Source organism: Lepus europaeus, chromosome 15, assembly GCF_033115175.1.
Source record: "Lepus europaeus isolate LE1 chromosome 15, mLepTim1.pri, whole genome shotgun sequence".
NCBI classification, from domain to species: Eukaryota; Metazoa; Chordata; class Mammalia; order Lagomorpha; family Leporidae; genus Lepus; species Lepus europaeus.
Genome location: NC_084841.1, coordinates 62,049,500 through 62,063,117, shown reverse-complemented (window position 1 = coordinate 62,063,117; position 13,618 = coordinate 62,049,500). Strand labels below are relative to the sequence as shown.

The window sequence follows — 13,618 nt, the reverse complement described above, 5'->3', positions numbered from 1 at the left end:
TTCTTCTCACAACACACTCACACACTTTATTGTCAGCTGAATAGTGAGTAACTCAGAGAATTGCTAAAAAGAGGAAGCCTGCAGCTTGCTCCAAACTCTCTCCCTTCCAAATATCCTACCTAGCACAACAACTAACATGCATATTTACTGCTTCCATATGACTACAATTTCTGGTGATAATTCTATTTTTCAACTTCTATTTCACTGTTTTATATATATATATATGTAATATATATATGTAATATATATGTAAAACAAAAGAATGTAGATAACCAAATATATAACCAAAGAATGCACATCTAATTGTCAGACAGATATAAATTCAGATGGTTACACTACATTGTTTAAGTGACCCAGGGCAAGTTAGGGAACTTCTGGGAACCTCTGGTCCCCTATCTAATGTGAACTCATAGCCATCATATAGCCTGATATTTTGTTGATTGTAGAATGGATATTTCTCACATTCTCTGGCTGTTCTTTTTTAGTGACTTCTGCTTTTTCTCTTCCCTTTTGTGATTCTTATGCTGATCAAGGTTTTCACAAGAAATAATTTTGGAACATTGGAAAAATCACTTGACCTTCATGAACCACTTTTCTAATTAATAAACCAGTGACATAACCTTTGCTTTGCATAATTTACAGCCTTATTTTGAAGATTATTTTATGATAATGGGTGTCCCGCATGGGAGACCAGGAAGAAGCACCTGGCTCCTGGCTTTGGATCAGTTCAGCACCGACCGTAGCAGCCATTTGGGGAGTGAACCAATGGAAGGAAGACCTTTCTCTCTGTCTCTCTCTCACACTGTCTAACTCTATCTGTCAAATTATAATAATAATAAAAAAAGATAATGGGTGTCAACGGCTTTATGGAGTTCTGGCTTGGAAGCTTTATTGATTTTCCCTCCAAACTGTCAATATACTCCAAAGTATTTGTTTCAGATTATAAAAGTTACTTTTACATTGTTTATAGTTTAGTAAACTTTTTAAAATATTAACCTCTAGTAATCAGCATCGTTTGTACTTATTTCTGTGACTCAGAAGTAAAAACTGATTAATAATACACTAATATTCCAAACATAGTATTATAAACAAACTCAGCAAAAAACATTTTATTATGAAAGTTTTGTGTTATACTAAAGCACAATGTCCTCTGAATTCTCATACCAATTCCCTAGCTTTAACAATTACCAACCTTGTTCCACCTAAACCTCTACCTTACTTCCAATTAAAACAATTCTTTATTGATAACATTTATTTGAAAGGCAGAGATAGAGAGAGAGAGAGAGAGAGAGAGAGAGAGGAAGAGATCTTCCATCTGCTGCTTTATTCACCAAATGCCAACAAAAGCCATGGTTGGGGCAGGCCAAAGCCATTAGCCAGAAACTCCATCTGGATCTCCCAGGTGGTTGGCAAGTGCCCAGCACTCGGAATGCAATATTAGCAGGAACTTGGATCCAATGGGGAAGGAGCCAGACTCCAATCACATTCCACATAGGATGCTGGTGTCCCAAGCAGTGGCTTAATGCCTATCACATCCTCATTTTTTTAAGCAAATCTGAAAATACGTCATTTTATCTACGTCAGTATTTATTTCCAAAATATATGGCTCATTTAAAATACATAAAAATCAATAATAACTTTGGAATAGCATCAAGTGTCTAGTCAGTGTTAAGATAGTCTCGTGTTTTTATACATTTTGTAGTCCCACGCCTGACCCATTTTCTTTTCTTTTTTTTTTAAGATTTATCTATTTGAAAGGCAGAGTTAGAAACTTCCAACTGCTGGTTCACTCCTCAAATGGCCGCAACGGCTGGAGCTGGGCCTATGGAAGCCAGGAGCTGTTTCCAGGTCGCTCACATGGGTCCAGGGGCCCAAACTTTTGGGCCATCTTCCGCTGCTTTCCTAGGCTCATTAGCAAGGCGCTGGATGGAAATCGGAGCAGCCCCAACTGGAACCGGGGCCAAAAGGCATGCTGGCATTGCAAGGGGTCCGCTTTACCGCCCGCACCACAGCACGGGTCCCACCCATTTCATTTTTTTGTGTGTGAGGCCCCTCCAGCCTCCAGAGTCGCGGCCCGCCCTCAGGGTTCTGCCAGAAACTCGATTGGCCTCTAGTGAATTCTCTAACGCGCGGAGAATGTAGCTCGCGGAACCGAAGTTGCGCCTTCCATGAGCGCTCCGGCGGGAGTACTTTTTCTGTCGCACTGTGGGAAGTCTTCGCAGGCGCAATTGGGAACTGATCCCGGAAGTGCCCTTGAGTCTCTGGCTCCAACCGTGAAGTGTTTCGTGAGGCTGCGGGAGCGGTGGTGCGCGGTTTCCGCCCGTAGTGGATCTGAGAGCAGCCGGGGCCGCTGTGGCGATGGAACGTGTCGCGGAGGGCCGCACGGCCAGCGCGCTGTTCGCGGGGTTCCGGGCCCTGGGGCTTTTCAGCAGCGACATTCCGCACGTGGTGCGGTTCAACTCTCTGAAGCGTCGGTTCTATGTGACGACCTGCGTGGGCAAGAGTTTCCACACCTACGACGTGAGTGTCGGCTTCCCTCGCCCCTTCCCGGGAACTTCCCTCCTTCCGGCTCCCGACTGCGCCCTGTAGCAGCCTGGCTGTCCCCTCCCACGCACGGAAGGCTTCCCCTTCTGCCCCTGTCTTTTCACCACGCTAGCTTGTCCCGTTTCGCCATCCCCATCTCATCCACGTGCTCCTTGAGCCCTGCAGGACATCTGCGGGCGAGTTCGGAGGCATCCTGGCTGAGGGGAAAGTATTGGAGAATTTCACTTATACAACAGTGTATTTGTTCACTAGGTCTTTATTGCACTTCTTTTGGAAGTCAGTATATGTGATGAAGGCGGCTGTTATTCCACATTCTTAATGAGAGAGAGAGCCGTGCAATTGATAATTGTGCAGTTCCTGAGACAATTTGTGTTAGAAATTTAGACTAAAAATACACTGGGAGAAGTGGAGGAGGTGACATGATTTAGGGGATTCTCCACTTTCGATAGTAATCCAGTTTTCCTAATCCCTCAAGCACCCGTTTTCTGCCAAAATTGCGCTTTTAGTACAGGGCCACTTTAAGTCTTGCTTTCCAAAGTAGGTGTCATCATTCCATAGCACCCTGTATAAACTAGGAAAGCAAATCTCAGGAAAATTAGTGGCTTGGCCATGCCCTGCTTCTATGTTAGTGATAGCTTTTCTCCTTTACTAGCTCATCAGTGTATCTTTGAAGTCATCTTTTGTTGTTTATTTGTTTCATTTTTCTTCTACAAAAGATTGTAAGCTGTCTGAGAACAGCAAGCTTGCTGATGAGGATGATAGTAACTAGTGTTAGTGAAGTACTTCTTTTCTGGGAAATGTACTGTGAGCTTGCCTTCTTCGAAGGATTGTGAAAATGAAACACATTATCAGCAAGAACAGCTGGAAGTTGGGAGCTAATTGACTTAATGGAAGAGGAAAGGGAGGGTCAGTTGCTGTAGAGAGAAATTGGGTTATCTACAAGACTGGGTTGATAATCAAGAAATGATGAATTAGAATTTCTGACATAGTTAATCATGTGAGGGTATTTGCTGTTAACCATTTTCCACTCTTGTTCCTAGCTTGCTGACTTAAAGTTTGGCTGTTTAAAATTTCTGGCCTAAAATGGAATTTTCTGAGTTTCTGACTTAAAGAGCTCTTGCAACCTTATGCTTGAAACCTTATGACACTGTGTGTTGGGCACACATCCATATACACATATTGTTTCCTGGCTGTACTTGTTAGGAAACCTATGTTTAGTAGAGTAATAAATTTGCACATTTTATAAAAATGTAACATTTTCTTACGTGAATTGAAATTTAGTCATTGTAGGCCGGTGCTGTGGCTTAACAGGCTAATCCTCTGCCTTGTGGCGCCGGCACACCAAGTTCTAGTCCTGGTTGGGGCGCCGGATTCTATCCCGGTTGCCCCTCTTCCAGGCCAGCTCTCTGCTATGGCCCAAGTGCTTGGGCCCTGCACCCGCATGGGAGACCAGGAGAAGCACCTGGCTCCTGGCTTCGGATCAGCATGATGCGCCAGCCACAGCGGCCATTGGAGGGTGAACCAATGGTAAAAAGGAAGACCTTTCTGTCTGTCTCTCACTATCCACTCTGCCTGTCAAAAAAAAAAAAAAAAAAAAAAAGGTAAAGGAACAATAAAAGTCATGAAAGTTGGGAGTAGAGATTTCATTTAAAAAAAAAAAAGAAATTTAGTCATTGTAAAGATTTTTTAAGTCCTCTAATTTGAAAACTGGTATTGAATTTTTAAAATTTAATCATACCATCATAACATATAAATACTTTTTATTCCCAGGATTATGTACACTCCTGAGACCAACTAATGCATTGGGCTATGACTTCTGAAATTGACACTGATTTGTGATTAAAAACAAAAGGACACTGGTGCACCCTGGTCACTAATTTGTTCTGCAAATGTTCCTGTCTGGAACCATGGCTGCCCTACTGTAACACAGTTAGACTTTCTACAGATTTGCTTTTTCCATGGGAGAATCTAGACAGGGTGTGGGTAGGTTGGTGATGATAACAGCTAACATTCATTGAACATTTACCTTATGGCTGGCTCTGTTTTAACTGTTTGACACAAATTTGCACATTGAATTGTTGTAAACAGTCTCATAAAGTAAGCACTTTCAGTCCCTTTTCACAGATGAGGAATTGGTGGCATAAGATTAAATAACTTTCTCTATCCAATATGGTTACTGGATTAGTAACCATAGATTGAAGTTAGAAAATTCTGGTGTGCAAGCTAATCCAGTTAACTGTTTTGTATGACCAGGAGTTGTGGATGGTTTTGACATTTTAAGTTGCTGGAAAAAAATTCCAAAGTATCTGAAAGCTATATGAAAGTCAAATTTTAATATCCATAGATGAAAGTTTATTGGAAATACAATTGTGCGCATTTGTTTATTTTATGTGGCTGTTTCCACACCATAATGGCAGAGCCAAATACTTGGAGCAGAGACCATGTTGCCCACAAAGCCTAAAATGTTTACTCTTTGGCCCATTACTGGAGCTGTTTGACTATCCCTTACATCATCAGTTCTGGTTAAGTAGTTGAAAATATAAACTTTTCTAATAATGAAGGTTAGAATTAGTGAGTATTTTGTAGGATGGACAGCCTGACAAATTTATTTGTGTTCAGGTGTTAGCTTATTGTAACTTTTTGTTAATGAAATTTTATTAATTTGTTCTTTTTGTCAACAGGTTCAAAAACTTAGTCTGGTTGCAGTGAGTAAGTATGGACTTTATTCTGAGTTCATGCATCTTTAGTTTTTCTTTTTTTTATTTTGACATAAATTCAAGGCTTGCAAAACATAGTAAGTGCAGTGTGTACTACATAGCAACAACACTGCAGCCCAGCACAGGGTCATGTTTTGTTTTCAGTTGTCATAGCTGTCTTCTTTATCTGAAAATTTTCTTTAGGCTTTCTTTACATTCCACAACATCAACCTTGTTGAGGAATACAGAATAGTTCCTTTTTAAAATCTCCTTCAATTTGAATATTTATGTTGTTTCCTTGTGATTAGGTTTATAGCGTGTACTTTTAGGAATAGCAAAGTATAAATTCTCAGTGAATTCTAGCAAAGGCATATATTAATAATTTGATTAAGGTGACATCTGTCAGGAGGCTGTATCTTACAGTTATGTGACCCTTTATAATTCATAAACATCTTGTGATAAGATGCATTGAGACTATGTAAATATCTTATTAGTCTTCAAAGTTTTACCCTCTGCTTTCAGTGTTAACACTTGTCTAAATCAATTAAGAATATGATATTACCAAATAGTGATTTTCTTTTTTCATCATTCCTTGTACTATAAGAAAAACACCTTTTTTTATAGTTTGGCATTTTTTCCCAATAGAATGTAGATGTGTTTGTGTGTTGTTAAAAATATAACCAACTGCATGCTGAAATAACCCTCACCCCCCAAAAAAAGTGTTAAGCATGTGCATACTTTCTTAGTGCAATATACAGTTTATTTACATTGTATTAGGTATTATAAGTAACCTAGTGATGATTTGTTTATACAGGGAGATGTGCATAGGTTGTATGCAAGTCCTATATCATTTTATATGAGACTTAAGCATCCTCAATTTTAATAGACTGAATGAGTAGGGTTCTGGAACTAGTCTCCTACAAATTCTGAGGCATGACTGTAATGGAGGGTTCTGTTTGTTCTAAGATCTTAGAAATCCTTATTTTTCATGCTTCTTCCAGGTAACTCTGTCCCACAGGAAATCTGCTGTATGGCAGCTGATGAGAGGCTAGTTTTTGCTGCCTATGGGAATATTTTTTCTGCATTTGCGCGTAATAAAGAGGTTTGTACTGTTGAACTATTTTAACTTGTTCTCTGCAGTCAGTGGTTGATTGTTAGGATAGTGGAGAGATCTTCAGTATTACCCATCTTTATCTGAGGTACTCTGGTAATGAACAGCATTTTTTTCTTCTAATATTTATTTGGTTTTCTGGAGGCAAATAAAATGGATTTTTATCAAATTCTCAAAAGATTTGTTTAAAACTGATGCATTACTTTAGTTTTCTTTAACAGGTATGAATGTCAGAATTACATAGGCAGCTTCTTCCAAATTTTTATGTCCTGTCAGATTTCATCTCTGGAACTTTATGCCTTATAGATTTAGTAGGGTTTGGACTCTGTATGTTTTGAAAATGTTTTCCCAAAACATTGATGCTCATACCACTATTTTATATAGATAGACTTCATTATGAACAGCCCAGCCCATAACTTCTTTTCCAAGAACCAGGTGCTTGTTCCCTACATAGAAAAAGCTAGATTCTTTGTTTCCGCTGCTGCTAAGGAATGATTTTTTTTTTTTTTCTGGTTGAAAACCACTAGTCATTTATACGTTTGCTTTGGGACCACTAATTTGAGAGGTGACCTTGCTCTAGTGGTCTAGAATGAAAAGAAAAGTGGGAGTGGGAGTGCCTAGATAGTCAGATGGTGGTCATCACTGTTGCACTTGGAGTAAAGGTTGTTCCTACAGTGTTCAATTATTTCCCGTGGTGGAGGAGAAACCTATTGAGCTTGTTCATAAAAGTCTGGATTTTTAGAGGCAGGAAAAATGTTTTCTGATTGTTATATTGTGGTTTGTAGTTTTGAAGTTTTCCTTAGAAGATCTATATATGTGTGTGGGGGGTAGGGTTGGGGGTGGGGAGTGTTTCAGAAGACACTTTCATGAAGGAACTGTATATATAATTGTGGTCAGGGTGAGGGAACAGAGCTAGGGTGAGGAGGCCTCAAACTACAAATGTGGGGAGCTGTTACCACCACAAGGACCAGAGAGCCAAGGAGAATAAATAGTGTTCCTGGAACCTGGTGAGAACTAAAAACGTGGAAGAGTCTGTAGTTATGAAAGGCTCAGCTTCTGGAGATTATTTTTGTCAAAGCAGAAATTTATAGGGAAAAATATCCCACACCCCATTTTATCTAAAAGCCAGCCAGCGATAGAGTGTGTAGAGATCTGCTTTGTAGAACATACCACTTTTCAAGGATATATGGAGTTGTGGTGGGTGAACTGGATGAGAGGCATATGTGTGCATGCCTGTTCTGCCTCATTTGGGAGGCAGAAGTCCAGAGAGCTTATTTCTGTCTACATTTTGCTTAGTGAACTGGTTGAGGGAGCAGATGAACCTGTGTGCTTCTTTGCTGTTCATCTCACTTAGATAAAGAAAAGTTGGACTGCTTTTCCTATCAGGAGCATCTTCAGGTTTAGAAGGATCTTAGGATGTTGTGAATATGCTACATGATACATGAGTAATAAGAAATTCTTCTGTACTTCGACATTGTAGATCGTACATACCTTTAAGGGTCATAAGGCAGAAGTCCATCTTTTGCAACCCTTTGGAGATCACATTATCTCTGTTGATGTTGACAGCATTCTTATTATTTGGCACATATATTCAGAAGGTAAGAATTCATTTGCTTTATACTGAGATAATATTATGTAGTTAAAATGAAAAACCTATGTAAACACAACTTTCATATCAGATTTTATATGTAAAAATGACATTTTTATATGTAAAAATGAATCTTTAATACTTACAGAAGATCTCAGAAAGTTGATTGAAATTGTGTACTATGACTGCATGGATTTCAAAATTTTTTTGCACCAAATAAACTTAGCTTTTAATTCGATTTCTCCATGAACTTTTTGAGGTTCCTTGCATAAGAAAAGTTTTAAGTAAGAAACACATAAGCAATTTTATTCAGCTAAACAAACTTATAGTATGTTTAATGTACTTATAATGTACTCAACTAATACTTTTCCTTTTAAGCTTTCCAAATTTAGTGATTTGTTATTTTTCTCTGGGGAGTTAATTTTGATATATGTTCAACACAAAGTAATATTTTAATAGGGAAGATTATAATATATAGTGGCACTAAGTTATGTTTATGAGACTGTTTCTTTAATCATGAAGAATTTATCACCAAATCATCCCCATTTCCCTCAATAATAGACTGGATCCACTGTGAATTAAATCTTTTAAGTTCTTTATTTATATATTTAGCTTATATTGCCTCTTAATTGTCTTATTGATATAGTATGGTTTTTTTATTTTTGACAGGCAGAGTGGACAGTGAGAGAGAGGGACAGAGAGAAAGGTCTTCCTTTGCCGTTGGTTCACCCTCTAATGGCCACCGCGGCCGGCGCGCTGTGGCCGGTGCACCGCGCTGATCCGAAGGCAGGAGCCAGGTGATTCTCCTGGTCTCCCATGCAGGTGCAGGGCCCAAGCACTTGGGCCATCCTCCACTGCACTCCCGGGCCACAGCAGAGAGCTGGCCTGGAAGAGGGGCAACCAGGACAGAATCTGGCGCCCTGACCGGGACTAGAACCTGGTGTGCCGGCGCCGCTAGGCGGAGGATTAGCCTGTTGAGCCACGGCGCCGGCCCTGATGTAGTATGTTTATTTTTACTAAGAAACCTAGCAATTGCTCTGGGACTTTTTTTCCATATTGTTCAAATTAGTAAGCCTCTTCCTTATTTTGAGTTTGCCCACAGAGAAGGAACAGAATTTCAAAAATATTCCCCATGCACATGTTAAAGGCATTTTATAAATTATAGGATCTGATTAGCAGCTTTCCATTAATGGTGATGCCCAAGTTGTTTTTGTTGCTATTAAAGCAGCACAGTGTAGCCGGCACCGCGGCTCAATAGGCTAAGCCTCCGCCTAGCGGCGCCAGCACACCAGGTTCTAGTCCCGGTCGGGGCGCCGGATTCTGTCCCGGTTGCCCCTCTTCCAGGCCAGCTCTCTGCTGTGGCCCGGGGGTGCAGTGGAGGATGGCCCAAGTGCTTGGACCCTGCACCCCATGGGAGACCAGGAGAAGCACCTGGCTCCTGCCATCAGATCAGCGCAGTGCGCCAGCCTCAGCATGCCGGCTGCAGCAGCCATTGGAGGGTGAACCAACGGAAAAGGAAGACCTTTCTCTCTGTCTCTCTCTCACTGTCCACTCTGCTTGTAAAAAAAAAAAAAAAAAAAAAACCACAGTGAAGAAAGGTCTTCAGGAAGCTGATTATTATGAATTTCAGTAAAATGCTTTCAATTAGAGGCATGAGTCATTTAAAAATCATTCAAAGTAAAGCTTATGTACTTTTCACCTGCATCTGTGTGTTCTAAATTGGGCTGCACACATCTTTGGGAGTATACATCAGTGTGTCAGAAGTAGTATGTGCAAGTAAAATGCAAACCTTCTATGATACTCAGATTTATGGGAAAATTTAGTGAAAAAGTATTTTAATCTTGGATGAACTGTAAAGTCAAAAAAATTCCATCATAGTAATTTTAAGGTTTCAAAGAATGCTTAGATTTCCTGGCTAAACCACCTCCTACACAAGAGCTATACATTTTTTTTCCCCCTTTCTTCTATTAGAAGTTCTTCTCTGGAAATGTGTGAGAAGCACTGTTCTTACTTTTGGTGAGGTTTGCCTCTTTTTACAATTTTTTTTGGCCATCAAGCTTTGTGGATATTGGTTCTTTATTCTCTGGAAGAGATCCACTCGGAACATTGATTTCTGCCTCTTGATTAAATTATAAAAATGTTAATACTGATCCTGAAGACTTTTTTTTAAATCTTCATTTTTCTTTTCCATAAACCAATTCATCAATAAGTAAACTTTTACTAGTATCTATATTAGAACATATAGAAAAGTTTTGCTGGTCTAAATTACAGGCTGCCCCTCAGCACAGTTATTCTTCAAGGAATGTTTGTATATTATTGTATAAGTCTTTGATTTATATTAGCACAATAATCTTTGATAGACTTATTTCAAGATAAATGGTAGATAAATGGTATTTATTGATAAATGGTATATGAAACATTTTAAATTATTTTATAAGGAAAAATGTAATGTTATTTATAACTTTCACTTTTATAGAGGAATACCTGCAACTGACTTTCGATAAATCAGTATTTAAAATTTCTGCTATTTTGCATCCAAGTACTTATTTGAATAAAATACTTCTGGGCAGTGAACAAGGAAGCCTTCAGTTGTGGAATGTAAAATCCAAGTAAGCACTTTATTTAGAAAATAGCATGGCTATTTTTCACCTTATCCTTATCTACTACTTACTAATGCGTACCTCTTAAGTCTCTTGTCCTCCCTACTTGGAAGCTTACTTGCATAGTTAATAAGTGTGAGTGTTTTTGAAGTTGTTGCTTGTGACATCACATCTGTGAAAGTTGACATATCCTGGCACATGATTCAAGGCATCACATCTGTGAAAGTTGACATGTAGTCCTGGCGCATGGTAGGCAGCCTCATAAATGCTTATTGAAAAGTATATAGGGCCGGCGCTGTGGCTCAGTAGGCTAATCCTCCGCCTGCGGCGCCGGCACACCGGGTTCTAGTCCCAGTTGGGGTTGCCCCTCTTCCAGTCCAGCTCTCTGCTGTGGCCTGGGAGTGCAGTGGAGGATGGCCCAAGTGCTTGGGCCCTGCACCTGCATGTGAGACCAGGAGAAGTACCTGGCTCCTGGCTTTGGATTAGCGCAGTGCGCCGGCTGCAGCGGCCATTGTAGGGTGAACCAATGGTAAAGGAAGACCTTTCTCTGTCTCTCTCTCACTGTCTAACTCTGCCTGTCAAAAAAAAAAAAAAAAAAAAAAGAAAGAAAAGTATATAAAATTGAACCTGTAATTGTAAAGAATTTGTATAGCTTTAGAGAAGGCTCCAATGAAGTAATACTGAGATTGTCGTTAGGCAGCAACTATTTTCTATAAACTTAAGAGAGTTAAGAGAAGGTAAAGCAAATCAGTGTTAATTTAGTGCTAGCATGTAGAAATAATTTTCCTGGTAAAAGCACTTTCATCATCAACCATGAAGGTGAAGATCTACTCTAATATTATTTTTATAGCTGGAGAGCTTGATGAATAATTTTGTGAACTTCTATGTATTGATCCAGAGAGGTAGCAACTTGGACTTCTGTGTAGCATTAAAAAAAAAAAAAAAAAAAAAAAAAAAACAAATAGCATATTTTGCCATCCAAATCTTCCTTTTCAAAGCTCTCATAAATTTGAAAGGGAATATAAGAATATTAAAGGTTTAATGTTTATCCTAGTTCTTAGTTTTAAAATGGTGTTTCAGTTCAACAAACACCATTGGCTGCTTACTGAGTGCTAGGTTCAAGGATAATGACGGAGATAGTTACTCTGCCCTTTGAGTCTTTATGTGATGCTTCCTGCTAAAGTGCATCCTAGGAGGCCGTAACTGATAGATCCTTGCTACCTGTATAAGAGACCCTAGTTGAGATCCAGGTTTCTGGCTTTTGTGTGGCCCAGTCCTGGCTGTTGTGGGTATATGAAATGAACAACAAATGGAAAATTTCTGCCTCTCTCTCTCTCCACCTTTCAAAAATAAATAAATAAGCAAATTTTATATGATTTAATACTTTATTATTTTTATAATGATATCAGATATTTCTGCTGCATAGACATTCATCATTCATGCTTCAGTCTGAAATTGAGAGTAGCATACTGTTATCTTACAACAGTCATATAATATGCTACAAGAACTGTGTGTTAAAATCTAGTGTACTCCCTTTAGTGATGATGTTTCTAGAAACATTGCAGAGAAAAATGAGATCTGCTGATAGTCTAAGTATTGCTTTTAATTGTAATCTAGAGTAAAATAGTTGTTATTCATGTATTTTTTTTCTACTTAGCTGTTTAATTTCTTACAGAGGTGGCTTAGAATCTAGAGTTTGTCTGGATTCTATTACTTGCTAAACACGTAACTGTACCTTAATTATTTAACATAGTTTTCTCAGGTTTTTTAAACTGGAAAATAATAATTTCCTGATGAGACTATTTTGATATTAAGTAAGTTAATATATATCCATAGAATAGTGTGTGGTAGACTTAGAAGTGAATAAATATAACTTGTTGTTTCACTTTTTAAAATAAACTTGATTTTGTTTTCCTCAAAAAAAAAAAAAATAGCTTTCAACTATTTTTTTTCTTGTAGTAAACTTCTGTACACCTTTCCGGGGTGGAAAGTTGGAGTGACAGCTCTTCAGCAGGTTAGTATTTTTTCTGTTTTTTTCAAAGAAGAAACAAAAATACTTCAGTTTTGGGGATCGACTATTTTTATTCTAGAATATGTAGCCTAGTTTAGCTCTTGCCTATTACCCTGAGGAAATAATATTCGGAAATATGATTGAAAACAAGTGATAGCAGCTTTGCGTATACCTGGAGTTCTGCTCTAAAACTGTGGTTGCTGTGGAACCTTGTTAACTAATCATCCTTGCAGCATGTAGTCCAGTGCCTTATGCAGAATAGAAGTGAACTGTTCGTTGATGCAAAGGAAATTATAGTCCATATAGAGAAATTTGTCAGGATATTGAAATTTGCAGTTTGAGATAATTAGAGCCACATTTCCAGTATTTAATTCAGCAATGACTGCTACAGAATTTGATACTTTTTATGAATCAGCAAAGCAGTATGAATGAATGAATGTACTTCTGCAAAGAATCTGGTATGGCTGTTGGTTACTTTAATAGCCAATGACTATTTCTGAATATCCATGGCCTATAGCTGCGCCTTCTGTCATCCTCTTTCACTACCATCGGCTTTGCCTTGCTTTCCCTGTCTCTTGAGGTTAAGAGAAGGTATTTGTTTTACACAGGACCTTATGATGGCGTACTCATGAAACGTTTAGTCTGATTCCATTCTGTAATGATAATGAATGTTGATCTGTTTTAAAATGTAGAAACTCAGAGCCTGTATGTAAAACCATTTATATTATAGACCATTTTAATTATAAGAGAATTATAATCATAGAATATTAGAGCCAGAACAATTTGTAAAACTTTGTTCTTTTAGCCTATTGTACTATTTTTGTTGTTGTTTTACTATTTTTCTTTGAATAAATAATTATTCATTTTCTTTATACTTGACCTCTATGTTGATTTTCAGGCACCAGCTGTGGATGTTATTGCTGTTGGTCTTATGTCGGGTCAGGTTATCATTCACAACATTAAGTTTGATGAAACATTAATGAAATTTCGTCAAGACTGGGGACCCATCACTTCAATTTCATTTCGCACAGGTAATTTTTAATTTACTTACTGTTGAAAGCTAAGAAT

The 13,618-nt window shown here is 38.5% G+C and overlaps 1 protein-coding gene across 2 annotated transcripts in view; it reads left to right on the top strand.

Moving 5' to 3' along the window:
* Positions 1-2,223: 2,223 nt before the first annotated feature.
* WDR36 (WD repeat domain 36) overlaps positions 2,224-13,618 on the top strand; it is a 45,141-nt gene continuing 33,746 nt past the window's right edge. For both annotated transcript variants that reach the window (XM_062212290.1, XM_062212289.1), the window contains exons 1-7: positions 2,224-2,520; positions 5,226-5,253; positions 6,242-6,342; positions 7,832-7,949; positions 10,416-10,548; positions 12,499-12,553; positions 13,449-13,581. In XM_062212290.1, the coding sequence (XP_062068274.1) occupies positions 2,359-2,520; positions 5,226-5,253; positions 6,242-6,342; positions 7,832-7,949; positions 10,416-10,548; positions 12,499-12,553; positions 13,449-13,581 (730 nt within the window). In that variant the 5' untranslated portion in view covers positions 2,224-2,358. The remainder of the gene's footprint in view (positions 2,521-5,225; positions 5,254-6,241; positions 6,343-7,831; positions 7,950-10,415; positions 10,549-12,498; positions 12,554-13,448; positions 13,582-13,618) is intronic.